Here is a 17,489-nt window from a genome sequence, read left to right as displayed (position 1 = left end):
TTGAAGCCCTAGATAAAATTAAAGCCTGAGTATGTTAAAAAAAAAATTGTTAAAATGTCAAGATAATGAAAAGTCAGAAAATAAATTATACCTATTATTAATTTTGACTTGTATTCAAACATAGAAATATGTAGCGTCGACAAAAGCTGGTTACAGAGAGATAAAATTCAATTTTACACTAGGATAATTGTTTTATGTATTTTATATTTATTTGTAAGATCAGATAAAGGCTTGGAATTCTCAATATAAATCACAGTATGGTCCTGATGAATGCTGTGGTCAGTAAGTGGAAAATCCTTCACTTGCAAAACACGTTACTACTGCTGAAAATACTAAGTGAATAAAATGAAGCTGATAAGCACAATCTTTCATACTATACCTTCTTTACTTGCATTATAATGTTAGAGCTTTGAGTATTTTTGGTTTTCAAAGGAGTTAGTAGGTATTAACACTGTCAGCATCCTCCCAGATATTACCTTGTCCTGGTTTCCGAAACCAGGACATACCTGTAGCCAAATTAACATGTCTTTGTTAAAAAGAGATTAATGCAAAACTTGCTTGAGGTCTGTGGGTGAGAACAGAACTATTGCTGCAGTAACATTGGGAAATTAGATTGCCCTGTTCAAAAGGCCTTGTGTGTGCTGGAGATGTAGTTGATGGGATCCAAATGCTATGCAGATGATGAAGCCCATGGTTTAAGAATACATTTCTGTAATAAATTGCTTCCTATCAGGAGCATCTTCTGTCAGGAAGGCTTATTTTATCCAGAATTGGATCTCTGGTATGTCTTGAAGAGAAAGAAGTTTAACTATTTTTCAGATTTGGCAGGACAATAAAATGGATTCTACGTCCTCACAGAGAATGTACGCTGTTGATGATTTTTTTCTGCAGGGAGGTGGCTCAGTCTCAGGTACATCAGCTGACTCTCTATGTAAGTCTGAACTAAAGAAGGAGACAACCTCTAAGTAACCAAATTGCAAGCTGAGATTTGAAACATGTAGGTAGCTAACTGAAATGACTGCCATTCATCCTACCACAAATATTTAATAAATAAGCTGTAATATTCAGTGACAGGTTTTTCCATAAGGTAGTGTATTGGAGCTTTTGAGTTCTAGGGCAATAAGAAATAGACTTCTCGACATGGCATCCACTTCACAAAAAAATGTTACTAGACCTGACAGGTATTTTGTCAAACTGGACATTTTTCGGAAGTGTTGGCTTCCAAAACATGTCTTGATCAGCTGCCCTTATTATACAGAAACAGTGAGTTCTACATCTGTTGCTTGTTACAGATTCCAGGTTTTCTGGGCTTCTGTCAAAGTACCAGTGTCACTGAGGTCAGTAACTTGCCACTGTTACCTGAGTTAGATCACATCAGAGAGTAGTGGCAATGAGTAGTGACTCAACAGCCCTAGGGCGCTGATCTGGTGTCACTGAACAGCTTCGCTAGGCAAGTGCTGAGGATTACAAATGGTCTTTTGTTTTCTGCAGAAGTTGTAGTTTGTTTGTAAGCTTGTAACTTGTTCTGCTTTGGCAAAGGAAAGGCCACTGTGGCGGGGTCAGGATCTGATCTTTGGTTTGTCAGGTAGGCTTTAACGTAAAGGGTTTTGTGTACCAAATGGTTTAACAAGTGTGAAGTTCTAGTACAGCACTTGGTAAGCTTCTGCACAGGCAGTAGCTCAGCAGCTTTCATTTGCCGGGCTGGTGATCAGATCACTGACGTCTGCCTCTCCTGCGATCAGGCTTTCTTTCCAAATGGCAAAGATAGATTAGACTGCAGAAAGACGGATATGGAAATGCAGCTCCCTGTGAGAATAGACTCAACTTCCAGTTTTTGATACAATGGAATTTCTTTCAGGATCTTTCATGCACCCAGTCCACTAGTTCGTCCGTGGCACCCAGACAGTATAAAAGAATGGAGCACCCATGAATGATTCCTTTGTCATAAATGTTACGGATTAAGGTGCAATAGATATATCAAGACTGTTATCCTGGGATGTATAGTCAACCAGTTAAGGGTATTTAAGTTAGTTTTCTGCATTATGGTAGCATAAATGTAGGGTGATATAAATATGACTGAGAGCAAACTTCAGCTTCTTGCTTTATGGACTCAGAATTTGATGGTAGCAAGAGTAAACACAGTTGTGGGGTGTAACACTTTCTCACACTGTACTGAAGGTGACTGCTATGCAGGTGTACAAGGTAACTCTAATTAAAACAGTTTCCCCTTGAAATGTAATTTTGTTCCTCCTCTTCACTATCCAGTGGTAGACTAATATTTGTCTCCAGAATGTTTTTCCAGGATCTGAAGTGGAATTACAGTATCTGAAGGTTACTAAATATTAGGCAAAAAATTATAATTCTCTTCATAGTTTAAAAGTATCTTTCATATTTCAAAAACCCTCCTGGATGTAAAATTCTTTTGGCAAACATTCACTGCCTTGCACTTACGAGAGAAAACTTACTAAAAATAGCATATGCTGCTATCATACTGAGGTTCCTCTCCAGTTGTATCTGCCCGGTAGCTTGTTTTCTACTTGGTGTAATATACACTTCCAAATTTATCTTAAAAGTTACCAAAAAAAAAAAATCAAACCAGCTGTTTTATTGAGAACCCATTTAGTATTACATATTACACTTTCTTTCCAATAATACAGCCATTCAGTCCATTAAAGAGATCAGGGAAATTAAGAATTGTCTGTACATCTGCAGCTCTTAAAAATCCCACATGTAACACAAACAACCCAGTGATGGACTTTTTTTTTTTTTACTGTAATTCTGTGTAATACAATTCTGTAAAAGTGTCACTGTTTACTAATACAGGAGTGCAATACTGTAAATAAAAGCAAAATTTTGTTCCAGTTGCTATAGAATTCGTTTAGACTAAAGTTAAACCCCAGTTATAAAGGAGTTCATAAAAATTATCTGATGTCATCCAAACTGTATCTCATCTGATTAAAAAAATAAGGTGATTGGAGCATGAGTTTGCTAGTCATAGGGTCTCTGGACTTCTCAAATGTCTTGAGAAACAGGTTTCTAGGGAGGTGTCTATTAATGGATGTCTGAGAGTAGGTGTGGTTTTTCCAACCTGTCCTGAAAGCACTGTAGAAAACCTTTTAAGTACTAAACTACATTTTCCTGAGGTTTAGCTTTTTTTTAGTGCGTATCTTCGATAAAAACAAAAATAACCTTACATATCAGTGAAGTTCAGTGTGATGAGTAAATTAAACTCACTTCACTCTCTTCAGCCAAGAACAACATATTGTAATAAGCTAAGTTATGGCAAATACTGCAACCTTTCCGTCATACCTCTTTTTCCAAACCAGTCTGCTCAGCAGATGCAATCCAGCTGAAAAACTGAGTACAGTGAAATACTACCTTTAGTTAAGAAGAAAACACAAGAGGGCTGTGACTTACTGGCACAAGTTTTTACAAATGGAAATAATTGATGAGATGTTGTGGCTTTAAAGTCGTGAAGAACTTAAGAATATTGAAGACCACTTGGAAAGCAGTGTCAAAATGGCGTAACTATCAGAAAAGTTACGCCTTTTTTTAACATTGAAGTCTGAACATGTTAAGATTTGCCTTTGACAGCAGAGAGTCATGAAAGCACAAGATTAAAACAAAGTTGCCTTCATTCATAATGTGTTTTAAGAAATGTTCCAGAAGACTTTCCCTCTTCTTTGCTCCCGGTTTGACTGTGAAATAGGAAGCTATTTAGGAGTTTTTCTAGTGCTACGATTAGGCACAGAAGCCATCCTGGTTCATGTACCTAACTTTGTCAGATGCTCCTTCAACTCGAAAGGGGAGGTAAAACTCTGGAGTCTACAAGTCTTGCAGCTTCACAATGTCCAAGAATATCTACAGAGTTGTTCTGAGTGTTTGAGCTGTTGGCCAGATTTTCCCTTTTTTAATCTTGTGTTTTATCTATACTTCTGTAGCTATAAAGTCTTGATTTTTTTTTATTTTTATTTTTTAGTGATGCCAAGCAGTGCAACTTGTAATGCCCAGAATATCTGACAAACAAGCCTCAAACTGTTCAGCACGATTATGTGCAAAAGAAAGCAGTCATCAATATAAGCCTGGGTTTCAGAAGTGCTAAGGAAGGATTTTCCTCCTTCGTCTAGTAAGTGGATTTAGAACTCATTCACTCCACCCAGGAATAACTGGTATGAGGCCAAGATTCAGCTGCTGTCTCAGCTCTCTGCAACCTCACATAATTTCTTCTTTTTTACCCTGGTGTCAAGAGTTTTGGCAATGAAAACACTACTGTAGCTTGATGAATCAAGGAATAATGAATGCAAGATATCTGAATTTATGATGAGGTTGCAAGAAAGAAGAGAACATCCATCAGTTTCTTTTTACAAAAAACTGAAGAGAATAATCTTTCTGAGACTGGCTAGATAATCCTAAGTCTTGAATTTTTCGTGAAATTTTTCTTCCTTTTGTCTGTGTGGAAAGAATCTGATTTTAAGGCTCAGAACCCCTAATAAGAACTTTTTCTGTCAGTTGTGTAACCCTCAACTTATATGTACCTCTTTGTAGGTTATGTTCTCAGAGGAATTCTTCAAGGCTTCTTCACTGTAAATTACTTTCATGGTTTTGGCTGAATAATGTGCTTAAAATGACCTTTAATGGGTTTAAAATGGTCTTTATTCAAAACCCAGTAAATGTTTTTTTTAAAAAGTCTGTCCAACTTCTTTATTCCCTGTGTTGTATATCATAAATTATGACAAGATTGAGGAGCAAGAATGATCTATTTATTCAAATGCATATTTAAAAAAAACAAAACTGGTTCAACCAATGAAATAGTCAAGAACAGAAATGACAGAGCTTTCATTACAGGCCATCTGATTTTTCTGCCTATGCTTAAAGTTGTCCTGCACCTTTCTTTGGAAGACCATTTTTCTTTGAGTTTTCCATTGTTTGTAACTAACATTTTAGATGGAGATTTTTTTTTTCACAGTAGGCATTTCCTTCCTACTGGGTGCAGATGACTTTTTTTTTGGTAAGTTCAGCTGAGAGGTGGTTTGGGATATTTTCCAAACTAGGGTTAAAGGATAAATATATTGTTTTCCCTCATGTAAACAAAAATATTGCAGCAGTTTGGGAAGCGGGTATGGGGTCATGTTTTGCATTGCTTTCTTAAAATTTGGCAAGCAGATTGATCCACTGTCAGAAATGCCTGTGATAATGTGACTGATGATCTAAACTTCTTTAACTAATGCCCCTTTTTTTTCCCTTTTTTTTTTTTGTGTGTGTATGTTGTAGTTTTTCTTCCCAGCTGCCTGGCACTGACTCGGAGTCAATGGTGACTCCCCTTTAATCTTGTACCTTCCTTTGTTGGTGCAAGAACAGGAAGCAGTGCAACAACTCCATGGTGCTGAATGTTTGCAGGTTTAGCCTCGTTGATTTTAGCTTCCATTAAATTCTGGACATTCTCAACAGACTTAATTTCACTGACTCATCTCCGATTCTCACTGAGCTCTGGCCCACCTCAGAATATCTGATTCTTCTCTGATGGTCCAAGACCATTTCTGGATGTGTAGCTTGCTATTTTAAATTGTACTGGCCTTCAGGTTTCTTTGATATAGCAGTAAATTTCAGGGAAGCATCTGGATTAAGTTTCTAAAAACACTAGCCTGCTAATCATACCTAAATAAGCAACAGCTCATGATAGGGCATGTTATATATCATACATGTTAAGCACGTAAAGCACACAGCCAATGCGTAGGTGCTGAAAACACTCTGAAATGTTGTTAGAGTGTAACGATCATATAATCAGAATTGTTTGGGTTGGAAAAGACCTTTAAGATCATAAAGTCCAACTGTAAACCTAACCCTGCCAAGTTCACCACTAAACCATGTCCCTAAGTGCCACATCTACACATCCTTGAAATACCTCTAGGGATGGTGACTCAACCACTTCCCCGGGGAGCCTGTTCCAATGCTTGACATTTTTCCTAATATCCAATATAAGTCTCCCCTGGCGCAACCTGAGGCGGTTTTCTCTTGTCCTATCACTTGTTACTTGGGAGAAGAGACCAACCCCCACCTTGCTACAATCTCCTTTCAGGTAGTTGTAGAGAATGATAAGGTCTCCCCTCAGCCTCCTTTTCTCCAGGCTAAACAACCCCAGTTCCCTGAGCTGCATCTTGTAAAACTTGTGCTCTAGACCCTTCACCAGCTTTGTTGCTCGTCTTTGGACACATGTCCTGAAGTGTGCCATTCCTCTGTAACTCCCTCCACTTCTCACTTAACAGGGATGAAGTTACTACTCATAGTCAATGAAGGCACTATGTAATGGATCTAGTTTTAAAAAACTAGCTAGATTTAAAAAAAGTCAGAAGTTGAGGAGAACTATATGTTTATTGAGTCAAAATGTATGTCTGTGTTCACACCTGAGCAACACTGTATGTTCAATGCTCTTACTGCTGTGCAAGCATAGTTTAGGGAGAAATTATGCTTTTAGTTCAAGGATAGCTTTCTCTTCAGAGAGTCATCTAAGAAAATGACAGCTTAGTTAATTCTCTTATGAAGAACAAATCTGGCTGATCTGGAGTCAGTGTTCTATTTCTCTGCTCTTTTTAGCTTGTGAAATTTCAGGTCATGTGATTCTCTTCAGCAGCTGAAGTGTATATTGTTGAATTTGACTGGACAAATAATTTGGTGTAGAACCAATGCACTGGATATGTTGGTTTACGGCAAAAGCGGAGGTGCATTTGTGTTTTCATGCTGTTCAAAACAGTCTGACAGATAACATAACCAGTGCGGCTGTATTTCCCTGCAAGAGACCGATGGGCCCCTCTCAGTCCCCATGCACAGGACTGGGTCTTGAAAGGTTGGCACGTTTCTCACAGGCCTCCGCATGTTCAGTGCTTGTGATAGTTCTTGGTCGGGCTCCAATATCCACACTGTTTGTAGCCTTTATGCTTTTTATTTTTAGTGCATTTGCTGTCAGGAAAAATGGCGCTATTTGAAGGGACTTTGAAAAATGTGAGTTGGCTGGATAAACTGAGTTTTTCTGCTTCAGTGTGGTTAGTTGCTGCTTTTTCTTCACTAAGTCCCTGTTTGATCTTCCTTCTTTCTGTGAAGGCAGCTGAACAATTAAATTGGAATGCTTTTGGTGGGAGAAATATCTTTTCTGCTTAATGCTATTACTTACACTAGTGGTTTATGAATCTGGCACTAAGTTACCATTTCTCATTTTTATGGGCATATAATGTTCTGTGACTTTATTTTTGCTTTTATGGTAAAGTCTAGGCTAGCAACTTATTTCTGTGATAAAAGAAATTATGATTTGGGGATTTGGGAATTTCAAGATATTGAATATGCTATACAATGAATTTTTCAAACATAAGCACTGTAGTCTCAAATGTTTCTTGAATCATTTCCATAGTTAGCTTTGGAGCTCTTTGGTCACAGTGACTTAAGTTTGGGAGGGGGGTGGATTTTGTGGGGCTTGAGGCAAATGCTTTCAGAAAGGCAGGTGAAATATCTGTATCAGTGGTCCAGTTTTGGTTTACTGAAGGATGGTGTGCAAACCAACATTTGACATTTGGCCTAATGCCACACCATCCAGTGATGTAGCAAACTGGAAAAATTGGGGTGCTCAAGACAAGTAGTGCTCAAACTGCTGTGCTGCTGCTGCTGTTGCACCATTTCCTCCCTGTTGGCATTCTGCCTGCCTGCCACATGGGTCATCTTTGGTTGTGCCTCACTGCTGGGTGGTTTTGTGTTGGGTTTTTTTCCCTGCTCTACTGTCCTACCCTGTATAGCAGAAAGCAACCCAGAATTTAGTGTATTGTAGGAATGCTAGTTCTGGTGGTTTTGTTTTATTGCAATCCTTAGAATAATAAAATAGGTAGGCAGGAAGTGACCTGTATCATCTAGTTCACACCTCTGCTCAGAACGGGGCCGTCTCCAAAGTTAGATCAGGTTGCTATATCCAGATGAGCGTTGCACACCTCCAGCAACGGAGATTCTGTAACCTCTCTGAGCAACTTGTTCCAATGACCTTCCTCACTGTGAAAAATCTCTTACCAATAACTCTGAGTTTTCTGTGTTACAACTTGTCTCCAAGAGAAGAATCTGTCTCTGTCTTCTCTGTATTTGCTGACAAGGCAGCTAAAACCCAATAAAACCCCCCTTTAGCCTTCTCTCCATAAAACCAACTAACTCAAGCCTTTCACATTCCTCATAAGTCGTGGGATGCAGACCCCTAATAATTTTGATGGCTCTCTGCTGGACTTGCTTCAGGATATCCATGAGAGGGTCTGACTGGATACAGCCCTTCAGATGTGATCTCACAAGTGCCAGATAGAGGGGATTAATCACTTCCCATTGTCTGCTGGCTATGAGACTGTCAAGAGAGCATAATATGCAGGTAGTACTCAGCACCATGTAGTGCTGATTCTACTAAAATATTCTATTAAATATTCTTTTGGCTCCAGATAAGACAACAGCTAGTTTAAAATATATGTATTTATCCTTAAAGGCTATGGAAATCACAGTCTGGTTGTAAACTGTTTAGAAATGGAGATCTGGCTGCCTACCTGATATATAATAATTGAGTTATAAGACCAGTGAAGTGCTTACAACAAAGCCGAAAGATGGCTAAATGAATTGGTTGTTCCACACTTGACCAAAGCATATCACAGTTTCATTATCAGAGTGAAAATAATGTTAATGGAGGTGTCACAAAAGAAAGCTGTTTTACAGAATGCACACCAAGATGAGAAAGAGCTGGAAAAAAAGGAGACACAGTCTTTGACAAGATCCTCTGCAGTTTTCTTTACATTTCAAAGAGGTGGCGGGCAGGGGGAGAAGGAAAAGGCATTTATTGTCAAAGAGAAGACAAAACTAAGGCAAAAGAAAAGAAATGGAGGACAAAGGACAGCTAAAAACTGGGAAAGAAGAGAACAGAGCAGGCTGAAGATTGTTTAATAAATAAAATACAGACGAAGATAGTTATTTTGGTTGTTAATGGTGGGGAAGAGAATATAACAGAGGGGAGAAAAGGAGATATGGGTCTATCTGTGATCTAATATGCATGTAAACCACTTCCTGGTATGCATAAACAGAAAACTGAGCCTGGAAGACACTGGACTAATAGCAGAAATTAGGGAGAAAAAATAAAGAGAAAAGCACATGTCCTTTATCCAATTAAATTTAATTCAGGAATAGGTAAAACCTATTGTAAACCAGTTGAAACTGCATTTTTATACCTTCTCTCTTGCCTTTGTCAAAAGCATGACATAGAGAATGATGCTCTTTGACTTAGTGTATGCCATCATTAAAAGCATCAGATGCAAATTCTTTAATGACAATGTGAAGAAGCTGCTGCAGGAACAGAGTAAAAATGCCTGAGCCCTGGTTCTCTTTGTCTTTTCTGATTTATGCAGGTTAGTTGGAACCAGCTGCAAATGTCTCATCTCCTTTTGGGCCAAGAATCAGTAGGGGAGAGGGAGAAAAGCCAGGGATTATTACATGACTCTGCCCTCTGGGAAGGTGTTTTTATCAAGCTTCCAGATAATGCAGTTACTTCTATAAACCAAAATCTTGAAGTCTTTGTTGCAATGCTGGAGTTTTAAATTTGAAGTACTACTCATGTTGCATTCATCCACTTACGGGGTTAATCCGCTTGCCTATGTTTTATATTCTTTTAAAAAGAAGCAGAATATTTTGCATGAACTATTTGTATTTAAAAGCATATAAAAATAATAGAATACAATAAAATAAGTACCTCTGTAATCAAATATCAAAGTACGTTTCATTTCACAGCTTTCAAGTATCTAACAGATGGGTGTTATTCCCCATTTGACAAATATTTGAAGTGGCTATTTATTGACATTTATTTATTTATTTATTTATTCTTTGACTGCTATTTTTGTAACTGCCCAAAGGAAACTTCAACTTATTTTGGGTTGTCTTAGATTTCTGATTTGCCATAAAGTTTCTTAAGGTAGAGAGGAAATGGGACACTTTTGTGGAGGAGTGTATCATTGCATCAAAACTTGGCATCCACCTGGGCTAAGAAAGCTGTCTGTCTGTTCCCTAGGGAAATGCTTCTAGAAGGTAACTTTTTTATGTGGTGTACCCTCTTAAATTAAGGTTTTTAGTTTAGCTTGCCCTGAGGCAAAACGTTTCAGGATATTTTAGAAGAACCTGGTAATCTAATTAATCTTATGAAAATAATACTAAAATTTGTTCTTTATTTCCCTATCCGTAAAGTATATGGTGTTCCCTCTCTTACATAGCTCCATCCCTGCACTGTCAATGCCAACTGTCAACTGCATAATTAAGGGGAACAAAGACTGGCTCAGTGCTGGTCCAAGGAGTGGGGGGAACTGGCCTCTTGTGCCACCAGAGGCCCGGCAGGCGGGTGGCCCTCCTTGTGGAAAAACTCTCCCAAGACCTGAGGACTTTTTGTGAAGAAGAGGTGAATTCTGTCAACACCAGCAAATGTTTGCGTCCTGTCACGGTGGCTAAGGCCATGATGCAGTAGTTGTCTTCAACACTTGGCAAGGCAAGACCAAGGAACGGGGCTTTGCAGTCATCGGGGCTCCATGTGGGAGGGTGTCAACAGCCTTTCGGTTCCCTGGGGTGGGGAACTCCAGCTTAGAAAATGGACTTCCAGATCTCCTGCCCAGCGAGGGAAGGTGTTGGCAGCTACAGCAGACTGTCACTAATCTAAATACCTTGGGTCAATATCACCGTTCAGACGGTTGAAAGTTGGTGTTATTGTGGGGTGCTCCCTTGTATAATATATGTTCTGCAGACACTCTGGAGGTTTTTTCCTCTGAAAGTGGAAATACTGCCACAGCTGTAATAAAAGCTATTCAGAACTGCACAAGTAAAGCACTGTATGCTTTCTACCTTCCAGATGTATGTTATTTTTATATACCTCTTGTTTTTATTTAACTCCTATTAAGTGTTTGTGCTGGTGAGTAATTAGAACTGGGACTGAAATGGCATCCTTTTGAATAAGCCATTAGTTTGTTTAGGGTTTTTTTCCTCCTAAAATCCATTCATATTTCAAGGTACTGGAAGGCAAAATATTTTGATGGCCATCTTTGCAGAATATATCCCTGAATGAATGAGGAAGTAGTAAGTTTAGTTAGCACTATATAAAAAAGTGAAGGCAGTGCGGTGAGCTTTGTTTTCCATTTTTACCTGTTGTAGATGTAAATAATTCAAACACATAAGCATGGAAAGAAGTTGACAGTTTGAAACTGTGACTGCACGAGTCTCGTATGATAATGTTAAAATTTCCTGTGTGCTTTAATTTGACATTCTTTAGAAAAAGGTTGTTTTTGCTGAAGTATAAACCAATTAAAAGCTAATGCTGTTTTTCACTGGGCACCCATGCTAAGCTACAATGTTTGTGTATTTCATGTGTATGCTTATGTAATTAAGCATCTACTAATTTCTTTCTCTTTAGGAAATACTTATGCAAATCAGCACTCCATATATGAAGAGTTAAGATCATATCATCTGTTGTTTAAGGTAAGGAGAAGGACAGACATTATTATTATTATTTTATAATAGATTCTTAATCCTTTATTCTGTGAAGTGTTGACATTTTCATTAAAATATGTTGCATGTTTACAGAAAGCCTGAAATCTCAATATGTAGTCTATCAATTTTAATTATTTGAATCTTTAGAACATCTAATTTTTTGCTTAAGGGTACACAAATGTACCATTGAATCTGTTTTTTAAGGTTTTTTCCAGTTTAATGTCTGAATCCAAATTCATAAAGAGTTGGAAAAATGAGATGTCTGAGCTATAGGATTCACAGGGATTTTATATGAAGCCTATTTAATCAGGATAACACTGTTATTAATATTCATAAAGTCAGCTGGAACACAAATGACAGACTATGGAGCCTAAATTTTTTTTACTTGTGAATTTATTAAAAGCAGCTTAAAAAATTAATGGAATTTAAGTAAAGTTGACGAAAATGAAAATCTTATGTTAGCAGAAAAAATCTTTATTAGAACTTTCTCTAAGACCATCTTGCATTGATATCTTTGACAGATTTCATTGGTACTTAAAGAAGAAAGATGCATGAATGGTCATTTAAAAGGATTTAAACACATTGGCACATTAATTTTTACATGAATAATAAGTAGTTTCCAAAAGCAATTAACTTACAGTGTACAAGATTTGAATAGAAAAATAGGACTGTGACATCAAAGGGCAAAGCAAATGTGCTGTACATTTTAAACTTTTAATAATATGACATCTTAAAATAACTTACTTCATTTCCATAGTAGGTAAAGTAACAGTGAAGGTATTTATGTACCGCTTGGGTTTGTTTTGAAATACACCAAGATCTGGAACAAAGAAATATTTTGATGCCAAAGTACTATTGGTAAAGAACAATTTCAGGCTTTTACAGAGATCAGGTGCTTCTGAATCGAGCTTTCTTACAGTTGGTTTCTCTGGGTGGAAAATAGTCACATACTGACCACAGTGTATGATTTTTCTCCCATGTTGCTATATGCAGCACTGGGAAGCATTTGTTGTTTCTGTAGAGGGCCAAAAAGGTAGATCTGGGATTTCTTTCATTAGTCAGAAGATACCGGTTAATTTATATTCCTATTTGTAGGTGGTTTTATACTTAAATATTTCGTGTGAATTTTATGTAACTATTGCATATTATATTCAACACATAAGGACAATTATTATTTTTTTTAGCTTTCTTTTCATGATGTTCAAGTAGTAGTCTTAACACTAACGCAGCTTGAATAAATAGGTAAGTGAATAAGGAAATTGACTCTAGATTTAAAATTAACTCTAGATTTTGGGTTACAGTTTCATTTTGTATTTTCAGTTTTGTCTCAGTCTACCAGTATAATTTATTTTAATCTCCAGCTTTAATTTCTTTTGATTATTAGACAGATTGATTATTAACAGATTGTCTTCAAATTGAACTAAAGCAAAGCTTTAAAATAACTCTATTTAATTTTTCTGATGATTCCTCCTGGGAGAACCGTCATGGCCAGCTTCTGGTTGTTGTTGATGTGGCGAAGTTTAACACTGTCTGAATAATGATGGTTCAACAAGTTTTGGTTGTAAAAATACCTTATGTTTGAAGTACCTACTGTAAAGATACATCTTGAATGATATGTAAGTTTTGTGTATACATTAGATACCTATTGCAGCGTTTGTGGTCACAACAACCGATTTACATACTTAGTGTATGGAAAGTTTTGTTGTTCTGTTTGCTAATGTTTTGATTTCTAATAATAAGGAAAGAATACTGCAAACCCTAGGGAGCCCCAAAAGGTCTTTTGGTTCGGCTTTGATCGATAGCTTGCCTTAATCTGATATCAAAAATGTTTTTATTTTCTGTATGTGTAAACAAGAAAATTCCTATTAATTAGCAGAATATATTTCACCTATGCAAAATCTGTAAAATGAGCCTCTTGACATCTGTCTCGTTATTCCTGTGCCATAGTTTATGATTTCCAGGAGAGGGCAGCATTTTCCTACATCAGGTAGATGAAGGCACATGCCCTGCTTAGACTGTCAATGTTTCTTGTAATTACTCCCAGTATATTTGTTGCTTGCTTATGAATTAACTTGCATTTATGGAACTAAATCATTCCAATCATTTAATTACACCTGAGGAGCTGAACTATAATTGCTTGCTTCCAACTAGGATCTGATATGGCTTGAGCAGTATTAATTTGGTGTTTACTTTTCTGAGTGCTAAAAGCATTAAAATGATTGTGCAATGGGATTACATTTTACTAATTGCTGGCATTCATTAGCTGGGTAAATGGCGAGGAAGAATGACTGTATATTGTGGAGGGATAAAATTATGGTTTTAAATAGTATATTACTAGGCACATTAAGGCCCTAAGACATGTTTTAAAATACTCCAGAGGTTATTAAATACCGTATTTTCTTCATGTCTTGCTATATGAATATCTTATTAAAATACTGCAATTATTATGAACCTTTTTGTGCAATATGTAGGGAAATGGCTTCATTGACAGAAACCTATTTCTTGATATTAATAACCTTCTATATTTTCAGCTAATCCAAAAGTAAATGAGGAACTTAGGAAAAGATTGCCAACTCCAAATCAACACAGTTACACAGAATTGAAAAAGAAGCATACAGCTTCATTTGAGGGGTTCTTGCAAGGAACTCGGTGTTCTGCAATATGAGGTGAAGTTGTTATTTTTTGTTAAGACCTAAGCATGTCAAATCATATACTTTTTTTTTGTTAAAATGTGCACATTTATAGTTAACAACAGATATGAGCCAAATATGTATTTCTTGAATGCCTAATGTAAATGTTAGTGTTGAATCTTAAGTGGTTGCACAATTATTACACTTTTTTATAATCTCAAAGATAAAAATGAAAACATCTGCCTTTCTGATGTTCTATAGGAAAAGAATTTCTGCTGCTGCTTTATTAGTTAGAACATATGTCTTGGTATAATATGCTTGAATTTTAAAATGTGTACTTAATTTTTTTTTTTAACTCTTCCATTTATCAGCACAATGACAACTCTGTGGGTATTTTCATGATCTAGCCACTGCCTCTTCGGGGCATGTGTATCTTTTTAATAAACGTAGAAAAAATATAGCAGGAAAAACATACAAAATAAGCCCTATTACATAGTTAAAGATGAAAAATCATCCTTTGTACAATACATCTTAAAAGAGGTGCTTGAGTAAGTAATAAAATTTGTGGTAAGCTTACTATATTAGCAAGATTACAAATTTATTTAGATCTCCTTGAGATATAGAATATAGTTGAATTCTTAATGTGTAAGACAGCATATATTTTAACACTCAAAATATTACCTGATAAGCATAACATTTTACTGTAGATCTTAATTTTGAGTATTGAGGGCTGTTTCTTGAAGATCTTTGATTATATGCAATACTGCAACTGTGTAATTAAGGATTATTTAGCTGTTTAGAAAAACCTGCAAATTCAGAGTTGGAGTGGTCATGGGTCACTTTACCTGTATTTTATCCAGGAAATTAAAGTAGGAGAAAGAATGTTGTAAAGTGAAATGCGTATCGCCATCTGTAATAATTACCAAAGTAAGCAGTTTCATTGCCTCTAGCAGACCATTCAGTGTGATTTGGGCTGTGTTCAATAGCATGTACTTCCAAAACCAGAGACTAGAACAAGAAGACAAACTAATAAATTTTTCAGTGAAGGAGTTACATGCAACAGAAAGCTGAACCAAAACATTATAAAAATTAGATGTGTGAAGAAAAAATATTTTACTGAGAAATATAATGTAGCACTGACTGTTGAAGTCGTGCTATAAATATTTTTAAATCATAGGTCTTGCAAATTTTCTGTCAAATGAAGGCAAAATATCGGTGTGTTATATTATTTCAAGTTTATTTATCTAGAGTTTGCTTTATTTTAGCTCTGAAATCTTCAAGCAAAAACTGGACTCAATGCCAGATCAAACGAATTCAGAAGAAGAAATGGAGAACTGGTCAAAAGGTAAGGACTTTTAAGATATTAATAAGGAACCTCAGGTGTTGTACCAGTGCTAGGCAGTGACTGGAATGTAGTTGTTCTTGCTGATACATGACTGACTTCGGAAGAAAAGAAAAAAAAAAAACCAAACAACCAAACCCACAACCACACACTGCCTCTTAGAAGCATTTGGGGTAACAGGTATATAAATAATCAGCTTTATTTTTATTTTCCGAGTTATTGAAAATGTTTTTGTATAACTTTGAGACATCTTATTTAAATTCTTAGTCTGTACATTGCACTCTATTTTCCAACTTTTTTTCTTAATAGGTTAACAACAAATCTGAAGTCTGTCTTAAAGTAACTTTCTTGGCTATTCGCACCTGGCTAGAGTATAATTAAGCCATCTACTAATATTAACGAGATTCTGGTTATTACCTCAACTGAATGTAGACAGTAAGGTAGGCTTGGAGGTAAAGGGGGCCTTGGTTAACTTGGAGCTTCCATGGTTCATGGAGTTTTCATCTCCATCAGGATGGAAGGATCTTTTTCTATTTGGTTGACCAAAATTTTGCTCTCAGATACATTCTTCTATGTTTCATGGCAGAAACTTCAAAAAAAAAAAAAAAAGCACTGAGCTTGAGAGCTCATTAGTGACTGACTGACTTTACAGAAGAGAATTGCCAGGAACTGGCTTGTGACTAGATGATAATGTGTAGATTAAAGAAAGGGTAAGACACAAGGAGACCTTCAGTACATCATAAAAGTGGTTTTTTTCCAGTAAGTGGCTATGTGTACATGGAAAAAAAAATTTAAAAAAATTGAATAGGTGTGTCAACATCAAAGATGCCTCCTATATCAGAGCCTGATAGCATCTTGTGTATTTCCTTTTTTTGAATTTTATACTATGTATTATTTCTCAAAAGATAATAAATGTCAAGTTTCTCATGAAGAGTCTGTTGTTTAGAAGAAAGAAGAAATACTCCATCTTGAAGATGATGCATTTCTTACATATGTAAAGGAATTTCTGTCTATATTATTGTGTAAAATAAACTACTTGTAGACCCCTTTTAATTCATGGAATTTTGAGCTATTACTGAGTGAAATTTAAAATGTTTTTGAATCGTATACTCTGAAAACAAAAGTAGTCATGGTGGAGTAACTTTAGTGGAGAATTGTAATCTGACAATTTATACTTTAAATGTGTAATGGCTTAATCAGATTTAGTATTTTTAGACCTTTAGGGGTCAGCATACCCTAAGAATGGTTCAAAAGGTTAACTTTTCCAAAGTAGGCAAGTGAATACCATAAACTGATTGTCTGTGAAATATTTTCTGTCTAACTGCAAGAAATGGCGTTCTGCTGCTGCTCACAGATACTTTAAAAACTGGTTAGTTACTGAGTTTAATGTGTATTATTTTTCTGATGCATTAAGTTAATATTTTGTGCTGTTTAGAAAGCTATTTCATCCAAGCTAACACTTACATATTTGTGTATCCAATAGAAATTGTTGTATAGACAAAAGTAAAATTGTACACTTTTTTTAGATCAGTCATTAATAAGCCAATAATTCTTTATGCTTTTACTCCTAAGGAAGTTAAAAAAAGGGATTATGGCTAAATCTGAAGTCATCATACTGGTTTGGATGAGGAATTTTTTTTTTTCTTGGAATCTTTATTTGCGTATTAACAATTAAATTACATTTTCTTATCATAAAGTGAGTAGATAAACTACAGCAACATAATGTTCAATGTGTACCCTTGATAGACATTCTGGTGCATTTTCTCATTGAACTACTAAATCAAAGCAATGTTCAATCTTCTATTTAAATGCCTGTGTTGAAGTGTGTACCATTTTGTGTTCCACTTTGTCATCTGTGGTATCTTTCCTTTTTGCAGCTGGTACTGTACTCTATCTAGTTCCTTGCTTGTAACTTGGAATTTTAAAAGCAGTTTCTGGAATAACGCTAAAATGATTTTTTTTTCTTTTATAACATACTGAAATGTTGGAGATTAAAT

At 36.1% G+C, this 17,489-nt stretch overlaps 1 protein-coding gene across 2 annotated transcripts in view; it reads left to right on the top strand.

Annotated features, from left to right (window-relative positions):
- The window catches only part of MIPOL1 (mirror-image polydactyly 1), a 199,332-nt gene that overhangs the window by 21,048 nt on the left and 160,795 nt on the right, over positions 1-17,489 (top strand). For both annotated transcript variants that reach the window (XM_069783941.1, XM_069783940.1), the window contains exons 2-4: positions 11,444-11,508; positions 14,052-14,186; positions 15,416-15,495. In XM_069783941.1, the coding sequence (XP_069640042.1) occupies positions 14,182-14,186; positions 15,416-15,495 (85 nt within the window). In that variant the 5' untranslated portion in view covers positions 11,444-11,508; positions 14,052-14,181. The remainder of the gene's footprint in view (positions 1-11,443; positions 11,509-14,051; positions 14,187-15,415; positions 15,496-17,489) is intronic.

Source organism: Haliaeetus albicilla, chromosome 5 (genome assembly GCF_947461875.1).
Source record: "Haliaeetus albicilla chromosome 5, bHalAlb1.1, whole genome shotgun sequence".
In the NCBI taxonomy this organism is placed as follows: domain Eukaryota; kingdom Metazoa; phylum Chordata; class Aves; order Accipitriformes; family Accipitridae; genus Haliaeetus; species Haliaeetus albicilla.
The sequence above is the reverse complement of the archived record's forward strand: the minus strand, read 5'-3'. Positions and strand labels throughout refer to the sequence as shown.